This window comes from Neopsephotus bourkii, unplaced genomic scaffold (genome assembly GCF_033783945.1).
Source record: "Neopsephotus bourkii isolate Nb327-2 ecotype Australia unplaced genomic scaffold, CSIRO-AGI_Nbou_v1 NB_1139, whole genome shotgun sequence".
NCBI lineage: Eukaryota > Metazoa > Chordata > Aves > Psittaciformes > Psittacidae > Neopsephotus > Neopsephotus bourkii.
This window is the reverse complement of record NW_026901625.1, coordinates 3,169,962-3,187,248: the sequence shown is the minus strand read 5'-3', so window position 1 is coordinate 3,187,248 and position 17,287 is coordinate 3,169,962. Positions and strand designations below refer to the sequence as shown.

The 17,287-nt window shown below is 46.2% G+C and overlaps 2 protein-coding genes across 6 annotated transcripts in view; both read left to right on the top strand.

Annotated features, from left to right (window-relative positions):
- Window positions 1-17,287, top strand: part of RHOC (ras homolog family member C) — a 415,761-nt gene that overhangs the window by 336,573 nt on the left and 61,901 nt on the right. The window lies entirely within an intron of this gene.
- KCND3 (potassium voltage-gated channel subfamily D member 3) overlaps window positions 1-17,287 on the top strand; it is a 128,460-nt gene that overhangs the window by 77,287 nt on the left and 33,886 nt on the right. For all 5 annotated transcript variants that reach the window (XM_061363046.1, XM_061363047.1, XM_061363044.1 and 2 more), the window contains one exon: window positions 14,954-15,116. In XM_061363046.1, coding sequence (XP_061219030.1) covers window positions 14,954-15,116 — 163 coding nt within the window. The remainder of the gene's footprint in view (window positions 1-14,953; window positions 15,117-17,287) is intronic.

Genomic DNA, 17,287 nt, shown 5'->3' with positions numbered 1-17,287 from the left:
CGACCCAAAGGCTCCCTAAATCGAACACAGGACAACACCACTGACCAGGGCTTTCCTGCAGCTCCAGGAAAACACAGCCCGCAGTTCTAGTTTGTCAGCATCCTTTGCTATGGAATCATGGAATGGATTGAGCTGGAAGAGACCTTAAAGCTCCTCCAGCTCCAACCCCTGCCACAGGCAGGGACCCCTTCCACTGGAGCAGCTTGCTCCAAGCCCCTGTGTCCAACCTGGCCTTGAGCACTGCCAGGGATGGGGCAGCCACAGCTTCTCTGGGCACCCTGTGCCAGCGCCTCAGCACCCTCATAATGAAGAACTTCCCAGTATTCTCATCCAACTCTTCCCTCTTTCAGTTGGAAGCTGTTTCTCCTCATCCCATCCCTACATCCCTTGTCCCAAGCCCCTCTCCAGGTTCCCTGCAGCCCCTTTAGGCACTGGAGCTGCTCTAAGGTCTCCCCTTCAGGAGCCTTCTCTTCTCCAGGCTGCCCCAGCCCAGCTCTCTCAGCCTGGCTCCAGAGCAGAGCTGCTCCAGCCCTCGCAGCATCTCCATGGCCTCCTCTGGCCTCGCCCCAACAGCTCCATGTCCCTCTTGTGTTTATTGCCACCAGAGCTGGATCAGGGCTGCAGGGGGAGTCTCCCCATAGTGCAGCAGAGGGGCAGGGTCCCCTCCCTGAGCTGCTGCTCACGCTCTGGGCGTGCAGCCCAGCACAGGGGGGGGTCTGGGCTCAAGCGCCCACTGAAGCTGGGTCATGGGGAGCTTCTCATCCACCCCACACCTAACCCAGCCCCACTCCCCCTGCCAGCCCGTGTCCTGCTGCCACCATTCCCCCTTGCAGCCAGGCTGGTGGCTTGCTCAGCACCGCTGCACGTGCTCCAGGTGCTGGGACATTTGTCCCTGTTTCCTAACCCGATCTGATGTTCCCAGCGACAACAAGGCTCTCACCACTGACTTTCCAAACTGCACAAAAGGGAATTTTCCAGCCTGGCACACTGCCTACCTGAATTCTGGAGGAGTGAAAAAGGAGAAAACAAGTTTTGACTAGTAACATTTAAGGTGACACTATCAATCACTGGCAAACTGCAACAACTCCAGCTAATTTTTGCTCAGGATGATAAAATACTCTGCTGGTGAAGAAAATAACCAGGAGCTTCATGCAGGGCTATTTTTCTTCTTATTTACTATTTAGAAGAAAAATCATGTTAAAGCTGCAGTGTTTTTAATCAATTACAGACAAGGGAAACTGAACCATGCACAAAAAGCCTACACTTCGAACTGGCTTTCCTTGCTTTCACTTAAAAGTTCACAGTTTGGATTCGTTTTCTTTTCCCCTAACAAAAATCCAAACCATTTCAAGAGAAACTGATACTCGTGAACATGTTCCTTTCGTTTGCCTTTGAAGAAAGAGGAGTCTGAAATAGAATAGAATTATTCACCCAGCTCTAGACTCAGAACGCTTCCCTGGAGGCGTAGATCTGGCAGCATGTAGGTGAATTTGATTTCTTACTCAGACAAATTATCTATGTGTTATTAATATTAACACATGCTTAGAGGAACAAATGCAGAAGGTATTCTAAAATACAGATAAGGATAGAGCCCCGGGCCTGGGCTCCTGGCACTGCAAATGAAGAGGGCCAACAGACCAGGAAAGGTGTCAGACACAGTTCATGACTTCTAAGTGACCACATGGATACCAGCTAGCATGGGGAGGGATGTTGCATGTCTTCACATCCTGCTTCTGCACTGGAGAGCAGCTTGTGGGTACCTCTGTCTGTGCAGCCCTGTAACCACACAGAGAGCAACCAAGCACAGCGTACGCTGGTGTTCTCAGCAGGATCATGGAATCCCAGACTGGTTTGTATTGGAAGGGACCTCAACGCTCTTCCAGCTCCAACCCCGGCCATGGGCAGGGACCCCTTCCACTGGAGCAGCTTGCTCCAAGCCCCTGTGTCCAACCTGGCCTTGAGCATTGCCAGGGATGGGGCAGCCACAGCTTCTCTGGGCACCCTGTGCCAGCGCCTCACCCCTTCCTCACAGTTCCTATAGAACAGCTTTTTCACCAGTTTACTAGGAAAGCTGTTTTAATTTGATAATCTCCTTAACAGCTGGATTTCTTTAATTATATTTAAGCACTTAAGCTCCTCTTGAAATAATAGTTTGAAATATTTGATATTTAAGAGTAGCTATAATTCTGTATATTTGCACAGAATTACCTTTCCTGATCAAAAGTTCTATTTCAACAGTCTAAGAATTATGATCAAATAGTGAAGTGCATTAAGTCAGTCAGGTTTATTGGGATGAGATGTGGCACGAGTGACAGGGGTATCTGATGTCTAAAATTAATGTGAGCTGTACACTTCTCTCTACATCCTGTTATCTCTATCCATAAAATACAGACCCTAAACAACACAGTTTCACAAATTTTTACTATTCTTTTTTTTTAAACACTGATGTCACTGCTAAAATCACAGAAGTTATTGCAAAAGTCCCATATTGCAATGCCCCATCCCTGGAAGCATTCAAGGTGGACAGGGCTTGGAGCAAGCTGTGCTAGTGGAAGGTGTCCCTGCCCGCGGCAGGGGCTGGAGCTGGATGAGCTTTAAGGTCCCTTCCAACCCCAAGCAGTCTGGGATATATAAAGGAGGTTAGTTTTGCTTCTCAGTGCTCCTGTACACCCCACACTACAGCACAGCTACCTCCCCAAGGAGGCAAAATACTGTAGCAAGTAGAAGAGTGCATGAGGAGAACTGCCTCCAGATTGAGAGCATTCCCCGTGGTTCTTACTGCAGGGATGACCAAATACTGGAATTATTTGTCCACCGTGATCATCGATTCTCCATCATTGGAGATATTAAAAACCCAAAATCCACTGCCCTGAGCATCCTGCTCTGAGCAGGGGTTAGAGTGGATGGTCTCCAACCCAGGACCAACCTGAGCTGAGCTGCTCTGTGGTTCTGCCCCTTTGCCATAGATTCAGAGCAGGCTGCTTCTAGACCTGCTGTCATGAACACAGTGGAGGGAACTGGCCACTGCTCCAATGACTTGTGTCCCTGTGTGCTCATCCCTGCACTAAGGTTACAATAGCTTTATAGACAATCCAAGTACTCCATCCCTCTCTCAGAAAGCTTTTAGAGTGTGAATCAATCATAGATCCAGCTCCCAGTGCATCTTCTGAGCAGTCCAGAGACGTGCAATACTCCATTACAACTTACTCCTTCATCTTGCGCTCACATCAACTCTTTTGAAACTCCTCCCAATGCCAAGTTCAACTTTTCCAGAATCTGAGCTTTTCAAAAGCCAATTCTTAAAAAGCTAATTAGTTCCCCATAGGCTTTTTTTTTTCCTTTTTACTTGGTAAATATTTCTGAGATGGCTTTTTGTATAATGAGCGCTAGCAGCTCATTAAAATTCACAGTATGCGCATCATTCGGAATGTGACATGGCTCAGCATGGACGCACAAGCTGCTTAAAAAAAGACAGAAAAGCCAAAGATAAGGATAAAATGAAAGCAAAAAAAAAAAACCCCAAACCCTTTAAGCTGACACCACGGTTAAGAATTCATGACAGGGCAGGAGCCTTCAACCCTGCTATTAGGGGAAAAGTCTAATTGCTCCATGCACTGACTGCCCTCTCCAGCCTGCGGTTCTGTGGAGAGGATCCTCTCACAGAGAGCTTTAAGGTGCTAACAAAGACGGATCTGCTATCAGGTACTTGTGTAAGGCTTTCACACCAAGTAATGTAAGGATTTTTCCTGAATTAATAATGAATGAAGTCATTTTAAAAGCCTTTAGTGAATGCAGCCAGAAACAAATAATGCTTAATCTGGGGCATTTTATGTTCCATTAAAATAAACACTTATAAAAAAGGGTGTATTATTGAGAAGAGAAGCTCTCAACTGCTAACGTGCCAGATGCCTGTATCAGGGGACAGTCAGACAGACAATAATGCTCAGAAATTTGTCCTAATATTTCCTGAGTACTGTTGATGCTTGATGGCTCTCAACGATGTTTTGGGTCTCACTGAGCAAACACAAGACAAAGCAGGGGGTGGCTGCAAAGCTGCTGCTTCACTTTTAATTGGCCTTCTTTTAGAAGAAGCTCTTCCCTGTGAGGGTGCTGAGGTGCTGGCACAGGGTGCCCAGAGAAGCTGTGGCTGCCCCATCCCTGGCAGTGCTCAAGGCCAGGTTGGACACAGGGGCTTGGAGTAAGCTGCTCCAGTGGAAGGGGTCCCTGCTCGTGGCAGTGGTTGGAACTGGAGGAGCTTTGAGGTCCCTTCCAACCCAAAACCAGCTGGGATTCTATGACATGTGCTCTATACTGTATAGAATATATACCTCTGTTCATCTACAGATTATAATGACTGACATACTAGTCCAATTACAGCAATGCTACATCATAAACTGATCAGTAACTGTGCATACAGTAAGTTCTTTAAGCACATTTGGCACAACACCCCTGTGCAGCAGGGGCAGGCTACAGCCTCTCCCCTGCCTCCATGCAGGGCCAGCCCTCCAGCTGATGTTGACTGTGATTAAATCAGAGCCTGGTGTCTCATGACAACCCCTACACAGGCGGGTGCTCTATGGTGTAAGGGGCAAAGAGCCCCCACGTGTAGGAACTGCCCATAGCACTGCAGGGGCTAATTCTGACAAATGGGTTTGTGTCTTAGTACCTGCATTAGGATTTAAATTACATTAAATACTGACCGAGGAAGAACCTGCTGTCAGGTGTAGGGTGAAAAGCTTCAATGCCCAAGGAGTAGGAGTCCCTGCAAGTAACAACATACCAGCACAGGGGAAAACCCACAGTGAGGATACACAGAGAGAGGGGTGGGCTTTATGTTGGAAAAGAAAGAATCAAATGGAATTTCCTAGGTTCAGGGAACCAAGGACCTTTGCCAGCTGCCAAGCCCAAAAGCACAGGAGATGGACTGTGACTCTGTCCTTGATGGACTCTGCTTTATTCTGCAACTTGCCCTATGACACACGCAGACTTCCAGCGTGGGATCAGTGCTGCTGCGGGGTTTGAGGTGCGTCGACACGGAGCAGTTGCTCTTCACTTGAAATACTCCAGTGTGAAGAGATTCAAACTGGTGTGAAATTAGCACCAACACCCCCTGCTCCTGGGGACCACTCAAATGCTTCCTCTGGACTCGTTTTCTGCTCAGAAAAATAACAGCCCGGATAATATATTTGGTGTTTCCTGCTAAGTCAACTCAATAGATTTCAAATCCAAAGTAACGCTGTCAAATGGAGAGACTCTGTCTACCAAAATGCTGGTAAATTCAGCAGGCTAAAATGAAATTAAAAAATAAAAGAATAAAAATAAAATAAAAAAAAAGCTTTTTCTGCTCCATCTCTCACTACCGAAACTGAGATCTGAGGATGAAAAACTTGGAAGACAGCAGAGCTGCCTGGTGATGCATGAAGCAAGAGAAAACTGAGATCCCTTTTTGTGAGATGTATCAGCACTGCAAGAACTGAAAGAACAGAGTTTTCTCTGAAAAGCTGAATGAATAAACATTAGGAAGGTGTGGAGGTTAAGACTGGAGATGCTTACTGCTAAGTGAAATTCAACTTGTCTATACTGATTCTACATTGGAGTCAACTCCTCTTTTTCTGTGAATAACTGTTAAATCAACAGTTTACATTTTTCTTTTTCACCTGAAAAACTAGTTAATGCTTCGTTAAGTGGTCATGGAGAAACCAGAAAAAAGGAAACATAGAATTATAGAGTCATAGAATCCCAGCCTGTTTTGGTTTGGAAGCGACCTTAAAGCTCATCCAGCTCCAACCCCTGCCACGGGCAGGGACCCCTTCCACTGGAGCAGCTTGCTCCAAGCCCCTGTGTCCAACCTGGCCTTGAGCACTGCCAGGGATGGGGCAGCCACAGCTTCTCTGGGCACCCTGTGCCAGCGCCTCAGCACCCTCACAGGGAAGAGCTTCTGCCTAAGAGCTCAGCTCAGTCTCCCCTCGGGCAGGTTCAAGCCATTCCCCTTGGCCTGTCCCTCCAGGCCCTTGTCCCAAGCCCTTCTCCAGGTTTCCTGCAGTGCCTTCAGGCACTGGAGCTGCTCTAAGGTCTCCCCTTCAGGAGCTTTCTCTTCTCCAGGCTGAACAAGCTCAACTCACCTGTTTTTAAGAAACCCAGAGGTGTGTATGGCTTAGTAAACCGCTATTTCTGTGAAGCAGTAGGCAATGACCCTGTATGTCGTTTCTGAATCATACAGACCAACAGGATGTTTCAGATTTAAGCCCTTACTTTTGTTACCTGCCACTGTGACAGTGACATCCACAGATCAATGCAGACGGTCCCCATCAGCCATCAAGGGAGGACAAACAGGAGGTCTCTGACACTCTCTCTAAAGATGCATTTGCTGGCAGAGGTAAAGCACAAGCAATTCTCCACTTGGAGAAAGGTAATTTCTAGTAGTGGTTTGAGGGGAAAGGGAGAGGAGTAACAGCAGTGAATTAGCTTGGCTTTGCCACATGCAAAGAACAAACATTCATCTTAGTACCACTTGAAAACAAGGATTTAAATAGCACGTTATGCTTTCAGTGAACAAGAATTAAGTATGTGCTTAATGTGAAGCGAGGGCTGAAACAATGTGCGGAATTGGGACCACGGTGTTAACTGGTACAGCTTCCCCATTTGCTTTGTGTAATTCCTGTCAGCTGCAACAAAGAAAGGTTTCTAGCAGCTGCCACACATTTGGAAATGATGAAGAGCAAAGAAATCTCTGACTGAAGCCTCGGGTATGGTTCAAGTCACAATGTGCAGAGGCGATGATATTCCAGAACCTGAGTCAGGTGGATGACAATGGTAGTGTGGAAAGGATTATTACTGTGACCGGTATTAATAGAGGATATGCAAAGAGGATCCTCTCAGCACTTCTGGGACTGAAGGAGATAAAGTTGCTTCTGTTCCCATCCCACTGTAGCTCCCATCCAGCCTGCAGGACTTCAGGAAGTGACATTGACATCCATGTCTCACACCAAGCCAGGTTTGCAGACACACAGGCTCCTAAGCAGAAGGAAGGTGCTCCCACTCCCATCGTCATCCCTTCCTCAAAGGTCTCTAATACCATTTCTTCCCCAGCTCCTTTTAATGAATGGTAATAGAGAAGACTTGATTAGAAGCCTTTCATCATTTCAGAACTAGGGGCTTTAGCTTTCTGATCTACTTTCCTTGCCAATGAAATTCCATTTTTAGCATCAACTCAAGGTCTGAATGTTACCCAAATTCAGACCATCTGTTTTAACTGCCTACAGGCTGAGAAGCTGATCCAAGCCAGGAAGAATAAATGGAACCAGTGTGTGCATATATTAAGTATTCTCAACCCTCAGTGTATTAAATAACCTACTCAGTTTATTCCTGAGTCTACATAAACATTCCCGTTTCTTTGGGCAGTGCCTGCTGTTGTTGTAAGGAATATTTATGCTACCAGCTGCTGTCAGAGACCTTCAGCTAGGTCACCTTTCTGGTACAAGTACAGGAACAAACTGGCTACAACCCACTCCAAGTCCATCTGATCCCTTCATTTGGCTTTGGCAAGGGTTTGTACAGGCTCCCCCCTGAGGAAGTCATTAGGGAATAACCTGCCTCTTGAATGCTAACTGTTAGAGAAGCAACAGAATTAGCACCTCCTCAGTGATCCTTCTTCATCCCAGGTGAAGTGACTACATGGTCTCGGTGTTAATAAAGAGATGGTTGACTGGTACTTTAATGAATCTCCAGCAAATTCCCCCCAGTACCTTGAATGAGTGAGTCCCAATGAGGTAACAATCTTGCACTACAGAAATCCCTCTGGTTTAGGTGTCCTAGCTTCCCATTTCACCGCACTTGCAGTTCTGTTAGTACAAGAAAAAGATCTAACAGCATCAGACCTTTCTTCAGGATTTAGATTAGACATTAGGCAGAAGCTCTTCCCTGTGAGGGTGCTGAGGCGCTGGCACAGGGTGCCCAGAGAAGCTGTGGCTGCCCCATCCCTGGCAGTGCTCAAGGCCAGGTTGGACACAGGGGATTGGAGCAAGCTGCTCCAGTGGAAGGGGTCCCTGCCTGTGGCAGGGGTTGGAGCTGGAGGAGCTTTAAGGTCCCTTCAACACAAACCAGGCTGGGGTTCTGTGATGTCAGACACAATTCTCAGTCTTGTTATTACACAAAACTCAGTACAAAATACGAGTTTACAAACCAGAACAAACCCAAAAAGGCAACGTTACCTGCAAAATCCCTCCTAAGTAACTGCTGACCACAGCTTTACTAAACATCAAACGAATCTGTGTCCCGAAGATAAGCCTCTGCTGCTTGCACAGATACGCATCTACCACAAAAGGCACTCATCCCTCACAGCATGGCTGAGGGATGTAATTTCTGCAGAATATCTAGGGAAGATGAGAGCATCCATGGAAGCATTATCAAATAAAATATGCCAAGGAAAAAAGAAAACAGTAGTGTAAATGCAAGCCAGATAGTGCAGAAGTTGAATACCCAGCTGGGGAGCAGCCCAGCTCAAAACAAGGCAGAAAATAAGTATATTTAATGCAAAAGAATCCTAGCATGAAATTGGCTCTGTACTTCCCCGGACACAGCTGATTTGCTGTTCAAGTCTGCCGTTTGACAGCCTGTTTATAGATGCTCTTGCTTCAAAGCTGCTATGGCTCTGTTTGCAGCACGCTCTTTGAGGAGGCACCACAAGCATCCTCACGTGGCAGGTTTCATCAGTGCCTCCCGTTCCTTACAGGATTAGTATATTTAACAAGCTGACATTAACACACCAGACTGGCTTTATGGACACGGATTACTGAGACTGGGTCTGCAAAACACCCACAGAACCCCTCTGTATTTGCACAATATCATGCCAGCATTAACTAATTCATCCTCACAACACTCATTCAGAACAGCTCTGAAAATACCTTGATATCCCTCGTGGAAAAATCAGATGGAAGGTGGACCTGTCTATCCTGAGGCCATAGAACAAAGGCAGCTTTCAGCCTCCAGGAATGCTCCATCACTGGGTTCTGTGTCACACATCTGCATTCAATCCATCAGAGAGCATCTTTGACCCAGCAGCCCCAGAGCCCTCTTCCCACCTTCCCAGGGCACAGGTATTTAACACAGCACACATGAAGTCTGTATGCCTCTGTTGAAAAAGGCAACAGCAGCTTTGCATACCCAAAGGTACAAACAGGTGACAGGATAAAACCCAACAGGGCAGGAAACTGGCTCATGGGAGCAGCAGCTCGCATTTGATGGGGTAACTTCAGCAAGGCAGATGCAACAGCTAAAGTGGCAGAGGAACCATGAATTAAACCCCAAACAAAAGATCTCAGGATCCCCATTCCCTGTACCAGAGCTGTTAATTTCCTGTTCATCTGTCACATGCAAAACCAAGAAAGGAATGAGTAATATTTGCTTTTGTTTTCATGGCATCATTAGAAGTGACAAGATCATTATTCCACTGGAGGTTCAAAGCAGCATTAGCATGATTACATTGGACTTGCACCTATTCGATGGAGGGACATGAGCTCCTCTGAGCTGTCAAATGCGACACACACAGTCTTGCAATGCAACTGAAACATCCTAGCTCAATTTTAGATGCTATTTTTCCTCCTTTGTGCAAATGAAAACATTGCACAGCAATTTACTTACAGTGTAAAAAAAGGATCTCTTGCACCTGGAAAACTACATGCTAATTCCATGCTCTATTTTATCTCTTTCATGCAAAAAGCTTTCAAAATCATATTCTATTGTATGGTACATAATGTTATTATTCTGTCCTTATTGTCCTAAAAGCAGAAGCTTACAGGCTGGAGTGAAATCTTCTTTTGACTCTACTGTGCCAGGCAAAAGGTTAGAGAGATAAAGCAGCTCTCAAAGAGCTTTTAATGCCCGTATGAGGCAGAAAGAGTAAATCACTTGAAGCAGCGCTGCTTCTGTTCCCATCCTCCATGAGATATTTCAGTTTTCACAGGCTGCAGAACCACACGGTTTTGCACCACTAGGCAGGAAATGTCCCTTAACTGCTTAAACACAGCCACCAGAGAAAGCACGGCCCCCTTTCTGACTGGTTGATCCAGGAGCCAGCTGTCCCCATGTCCTTGCCTTGGCTCTGTGACCTGAACTAAGTCATCTGAGCTCCAGAGTCATCCCAGCTCCAGAGACAGGAGGGTCCTAGACCTGATGCTCTGTCCAAAGCCAGGCCTTTTACTGGTAAGGAAGGAGCTGGGATACAGGTTTATTAAGTTGCAATTGCACTCTTATCTGTTCTGCATCTGGAGGAACCAATGGAGACAACAGCTGGACATTAATGGTGATTTATGAACAGAAGCCTCTCCTCAGGTCCACACTTGATACTGGCTAAGAAGTCAACACTTAAAAAGGCTGTTGAAACCTCTGAAAAACCTATTTCACTGTCTCCACAGAGTTGTTCCTGCTGTAGCACCTTCCCATGTCCCTATTCCATAGGATCTACCAGCTTTATTCCTACAATTCCCTATTTCTGGAGCTGTGAACATTGCACGGAGAGATGGGATCATCAGAGATGCTGCCGAGAGGCTATTTTTAGAGCGAGTCATCTGATGAGCTGTTCAGCACCTTATTTATTGCTGTCTCCAGCTGGGGAGCTAAGCAGTGTCCAGCCACCTCTGCTGCTAAAACCGGTGACCTCTGTTTGATAGCATTCTCCTTACTGACAGAGAGAAAAACACCAGCACATTATGCTGTCACAGCTAATAGCTGCTAATCAGGGTGAGTGACACACAACCCCTTCTGTACCTAAAGACAACAGAAGCCATATGACAAAGAAAACAGTGAAGAAATTCTGCATTCAAAGTCTTCTCCAGTCTAAAGAGTGGTCACTTAAAAGTCATTTCCTATCTTGTATTTTTCTTGGTTTGTCTGTTTAAGGCTTTACTTGAGCTTTACAGCAAGTACGAGTCTCAGTGTTCCAGTGTTTCCTTGTTAGGAAATGAGGCTTTGAAGGGATATCAGGAGAAGAAAAGGGGGATAAACTGAAGCTATATAATTGGAAATGTGAGATGCATGTGTGGAGGCTCCAGAATCTACCAGGGTGCAGAGAGAGCACTGCAGGGACTGTGGCAGCAAGGGCAGCTCCTCCCAAAGGTGAATTCAGCAACTGAACACTGGCTCAATCTGTTGCCATCTAATTCCTGGCAAAGTAAATAGGAAAGATGCTTATCTCCAGGCATGTTCCACAATTCATCCAGCCCATGCTGAGTACTGATCTCTGCACAAGCCTGGAGCTACACACAGGCTGTGTTTACTCCACGTTTCTGTACCACTGCCTTGTAATATTAACATTATTAATGCAGTAGCACTTAGGGGGCACTGCTGGGTGCTGGGTATATTCAGAACATATGGGACAGCTCCTGCTTTGAAGCAGCTACCACCTACTTAACGAAGGAGGCAAAGAAGAAAGAACTAATTGCATTCCATAAATGGGGAACTGAGGTATAGAAAGCTGCAGTGATTTACTAGAGGTCACATTACCAGTCTACTGAATTCACAGCCTCCTGTTGTTTTATTACAGGCTCAAACATCCTGTTAGACTCTCTGAATGTTAATCATTACCCAACTCTTCTATCTTCTTGCTGCTCTAATGAGATTATTGATGAATTACTTAAAATGCACTCTACACAGAAGGAATTTTTTAGGTGACAAGTTGCCTTTTACTAAATAAATCAATGGGAAAGTTGAGTTCTCTCATGCCAGTCTGGGAAAAAGAAGTTTGGGGTTTTACATGCCCAATCAGTAGTAACAGAAATCCAATAGATGAGTTTATTTGGTATTGTATCCGCTACAGATATGCCATAAGGCCATTAGTACCTCATAGTGCCATTGGGATAAAAACAGTCACTCCAGCAATTATTATTGCAGTAGCTGCAAATGGCAATATAGGAGTAGAACAAATGCAACTTTATAGGTTCATTCCAAACCCCATCATAGCCAAAGTCAAAGGGAGGACTCTCATGAAGTGCAACTGGATCTAGATCAAGCTCCAGCTGGGTTTTACTCTGAACAAAAAGCTTGGACGTTTCCATACATCAGCATCACTCCCATTGCAGGGCAGCCCAGTGAAGCCAGAGAACATGGCTGCAAGAGCACGACGTGCCATGTAAACCCAGAGAGACAAACCCAACAGGTAACGCTGCAGCAGAAGTCAGCGCTGCAAGTTTCAGGTCTTGTTCCTGTGCAGCCTGCTCCAGTTAGTGCAGGATTTCTCATTGCACTGTCTCTAATAGGTTTGCAAATGAAGTTCTCCATCTCCCCTGCAAAATGCTCCAAGACAATTTGATCTTCCTGATGGTGTTTTAAAGCACCTTCTCTGAAGTCCCAAGCAATGAGGTAACTCTCAAATGCATGTAAGAATAAAACTCTACAAGCCAGACGGGGAGCCAGACACTTCTTATTATCCTTCCCCCACTGCACAGAAGGGCTTTCTCTCGGCTCTCCGGGTCAATGGGATCATGCTTGAGGCATATGATTAATTTTCAGCCTTATTGTGCTAAGGGGCAGCAGGAGAAAAGTAAGAAAGATTTCTTTTTAGAGCGCTGTTAAATGAGGCAGGAGATCTCGTCGCTTAGCACGAGCTCTGAAACGATGTCTGCATAAAGCAGCAGCTACCAAGTTAATAGACATGAATAGCATTCTATTGATCTGAGGTATTCTGAGGGGTTTTAATGCGGGTAAAGGCAGGAGAAGGATTCTGCTTGAGATGATTAAGCCTTAGATAGGGAAGCCTGAAGCATTTGTACCAAAACCAAACCAAACACACACACACAAAACCAAAACTGAAAATGCCATAGAAAACCTGTCACTTGGTCTGAAACGAAGCCTCTCCCAGAACACAGTGTTATAGCCAGATGATGATCATCCTTCACCCATGTGTTTGGCCATACTGTCCAGCCCTGAGTTTAGGAGAACACATGAGACTTCCAGGAGCAAGTGGTTAATGTGCCATGAGTTCTGCTTTAACTCAGACCCTCACACCGATGAGTTCTTGGATTGAGGGTGGAAGTTCAGCTGATAAAGGAGGTGGTTTGAAATATTTGGTTTTCTCCTTGGATGTAAATTATTCTTAGGCTCAACTCGATTCCCATAAAAGCTTTTTGTTAGTCATACACCAACATCAAAGGTAAAAATAAAGCTTCGACTGTAAATCATTTTGCTTTCCAATATTTGCTGCATCAACACTAGAACATCTCAAAGCACACAAATCCCAAACACCATCTGATAGCAACTAGAGGCCTCCCCAGATTCCTTCCAAACAAGGAATGCCTCCCTTAGCGCAGGTTTTGGTTTAGCATCCTTTCCCTGTGTGCTGCAGAACTCCAGCAGGTTGCAGTGCCCAGGTCCCCTCCTCTGCTCCAGGGTACAGACAGGTCACATAAGCCTGCTTGCAGTGGGATGCCACAGAATACATCGTGTTCTCCAGCTACAGAGGTACATCAGGAATTCCTGCCCCCCACCGTGGTTTGTGCACAGTCATTCCAGTCCCAGAGATCTGTATACAAACCTGCTGTTACTTGGCTGCTTGCTTTTCCCTCTCCTCCAGATGAAAATTACTTCAATGAATATTGATATTAATACACACTTGTACACAAGCATGTAATAAACAGCTCACGGAACAGGGCCTGTAAATTCAGTCAGTGGCTGTGCTAATCATGTTCCTATCAGACTCCAGGGGCATTAGCTACAAACAAGCTTTCTGTTACATGATCAGAACACGCTGCAATCCACATCCAGCTTTCTACAGGGGTTTTTACTTGCCTATCGACCATTTGTAGGAGAAAGTACTCACTTCCAGAGGGCAAACTGCAGGGGAAAAGAGCTTCCCATGGAGGTTATCACTGCATCTGCTCAACGCAGGGCATGATGTTTGCATTGCCAACATCTGGTGCCCTCTGGATATCAGAAGCTGTGCTGGGAGACACTGGAATCGTGAGTGATGGCAGTGGGTTAGAATTAAGAGGCCCAACCACCTGGGATGCAACATAACAATTGTGTCAGGCCAAACAGTAAACCAGAACTCAAAATCCTTGTTTCCTTGGCTATAACACAGCATTCAGTGAGCCAGAGTAGTCAACCTGGTGCCTGAGTCTCACAGTTCCATGAGGGAATAACAGCCATGCTCCTTTTTACAGCACAGGTGAGTAGCTGTAAGGCAAAGCACTCTGGTTTTCTTTACAGAAAGATGGCATTGAAGCTTAACCTGAAGTTTAAAACTGCTGCAGAAAGCTTCTGCAATACACAAACCACAAACAGCGAATCACAGAGCACTGATTTCTGTGGTGCGAGACCCACAGAACCTAAGCCAGCATCTTCCTCCATCTGTGCAAAACGGAATATTCCATCTTGGGTTCTGCTGGTATTATTTAACCTACAAATCACAGCTGTTAATGGAGATTGCTGGGTCATAGGAAGCACAGAGGTTTGTCTGAAGGTATTTCTTCTGGTCTTGTAATTGTGAGAATTCACTTTTTAGCAAAGCCAGATTCTGAATGAACCCCTAATTTCTGACTGCAGAGGGAACTGCTGGGGTTTCAAAGTGTAAAGCAGTCCCATTTGCACCTAGGTGCAAGAGAATGAACCCATTCACAAGCAGACATACAGTTTTCAGTTTGTTAGCACTCATCTACATGGAGAGGTAGGTACTACAGGAGCGAGAACATGAGTTCCGTGTACCCAGCAGCTGCCTGAGCTGACATGGCTATTCTGCAACCCAAGTGCCTTGCTTTGGTTTAGGTTTACTCATGGCCAAAGCAGGGTGCAAGCTGTCATCTCCAGGATGACAGCACCACGTGAACTGTTGCCTGCACAGTGGATTTCTAGTGTCTAACCTGGACACTCGTGTTGCTGCACACTCAGGGAACGATGAAAGGCTTTTGGTGCCATTGCACTTGTCTGAAGGAGGGGCTTCCCTCTTTTCTTTTCCCCTCTCTAGTTATGGTGACATGGTGCCCAAGACAATTGCTGGGAAGATATTTGGCTCCATTTGCTCGCTGAGCGGGGTGCTGGTCATTGCTCTGCCGGTTCCAGTCATTGTTTCCAACTTCAGCCGAATTTACCACCAGAACCAGAGAGCCGACAAGAGGAGAGCACAGAAGGTAAGAGATCCCCCTCTGCCTCCAAAGCTCAGGACAGCTCAGCCCCTGCTGTCACCATGGGGCCTGTGAGACACCAGGGACAACTGAGAGCACTGCATGAGACATCCACCCGCTCATCTTCACGTGTTTTAAGTGCCTATAGTCCACTGTGAGGGTGCTGAGGCGCTGGCACAGGGTGCCCAGAGAAGCTGTGGCTGCCCCATCCCTGGCAGTGCTCAAGGCCATGTTGGACACAGGGGCTTGGAGCAAGCTGCTCCAGTGGAAGAGGTCCCTGCCTGTGGCAGGGGTTGGAGCTGGAGGAGCTTTAAGGTCCCTTTCAACCCAAACCATTCCATGACTCTATGGCACCCATGCAGATCCAAGCTAGCTCATTGCACACTCTATGTACTGGTGCATTTTAAACATGAGAAGCAATGGGATTTTTATTGCTCACCTTTGCTACAAACCCATCTGAAATAAATATACACATATACCCATATACCCTTCAATCATTCCAGGAGCTGTTTATCTTTCTGGCTGCTTGGTTCCTGTTGTCTCTCTGGAGTTTTGAAAACATCCATCCACAAGCATACACTTATCAGCATACATACCCCCCTCAAAGCTGCAGACTGTACCATAGACCAAACACTGGGAATACACAAAAGCCCCTGGTAACGTGAGGGGAGTACTGAACAGCCAGAAACCTGAACAGCTTTTACCAGTATAAGCTCACTGATTTCACTAAGTATAGCAGATTCATTGTACCTCTATTCAGTCCGCCGAATTACACCACAACCAGAACCAGGTTTTTACAACAACTGCAAACTAAAGGTCTGGGGTTTTTATTCTCCCCGTGGAATGCTGCCTGCCAGAAATTCCAGTCTCAGGGGAGCTGATGGAGGATAGTAGTAGAAAGATGTGCTATTTCTGCTTCAGGCAAGCATCTGGGCCATGCCTACTCCCTGCATCTCAGGGAGCTGACAGCAGAGAGCTGAGATACAAGACCTACAAAACCACAACATTTGGCAGTCAAAACATATAAGGAGAGTGGCAGAGAGACAGAATGATGCAGGAACGAGCTGAAGCCTCCGTAAAGTCACTGCTGGGTTTTACACATACCTGCGTTAGGTCTGGCCTCTTACATGTGACACATCAAACGGCAGGAATCTGGGGAGGTGTTTCTGGGGGAGAGTTATTTATCTGGTTAGTCATACAACGTAATATAGATGGCAAAATCTAAAGTTATCATAATGGAAATCCACTCTGTGCCACCCACTGTTCAGTCAGCAGCCGGACAGTGGGAAACCGGTACGGATCATTACGTTCATTTAATGAATTTAAATGATCTGCAGAGCGAGTTGCCTAATGTGAGGCTGCACGCAGGCATAAGGCAGCTGGATTTAACTTGCAACAGGAGCATGCTGGGTGTCAATGCACAGGAAGGACTGGAGTACTCCCACAGAGGTTTGTTAAGGGGATAGTGCACTAGCCCATGTAAATGACTGAAGACTTCGAGGGAAAGCACTTGTGCTGAACCAGCACATAGCCACAGAGACAGAACCTGCCTTGCAGTGTAGCCTGGGCAGCAGCTAAACGCAGGCAAGATTAACAGGTTTGTGCATAGCCATGGATCACAGCACAGAGAAGCTCCAGCACCAGCTCCAGGTCTGTGCTTTCGGATGAGGCTGCCCTCCTCTCCAGGCAGCACAGCAAAGTTTCTTGTTCTGATTCACCTTCTCCTTTATCTGTTGGACAAGGAAATGTACCAGCACCTTTGATGCCGGTATGACTGATTGCGGCTTTTAGAAGGGTTGCTGTATTGACATACAGAGTGTATAATTTCCCCCCATTTGAATTTCTAATTCCCTTGATACTGGATTAATTTCTGGGCTAAGAAAGTTTTCTCAAGTCAGAAGTGTGAGTAATTTTCACATGATCATCACTGCCTGAATACTGAAGAGCAAGACAGAGACAGCAGCACATTAATGATGGTCTCTCTGGAGACGGTCAGGATGCATGCAGCGATGTGCGCTCTGATAACATGCTCCTTCCAGCATCATCCTCCGGGGAATTCAATCCCTTCTTCAAAAACAGGAAAGTTTTAGTAATAGTTAAGACTTTGTTCCCCATCTAAATAAAGATGCAAAGGCACCTGCATGGCTTTTTCAGGGAGGCTGGAAAAAGCTCTTTGC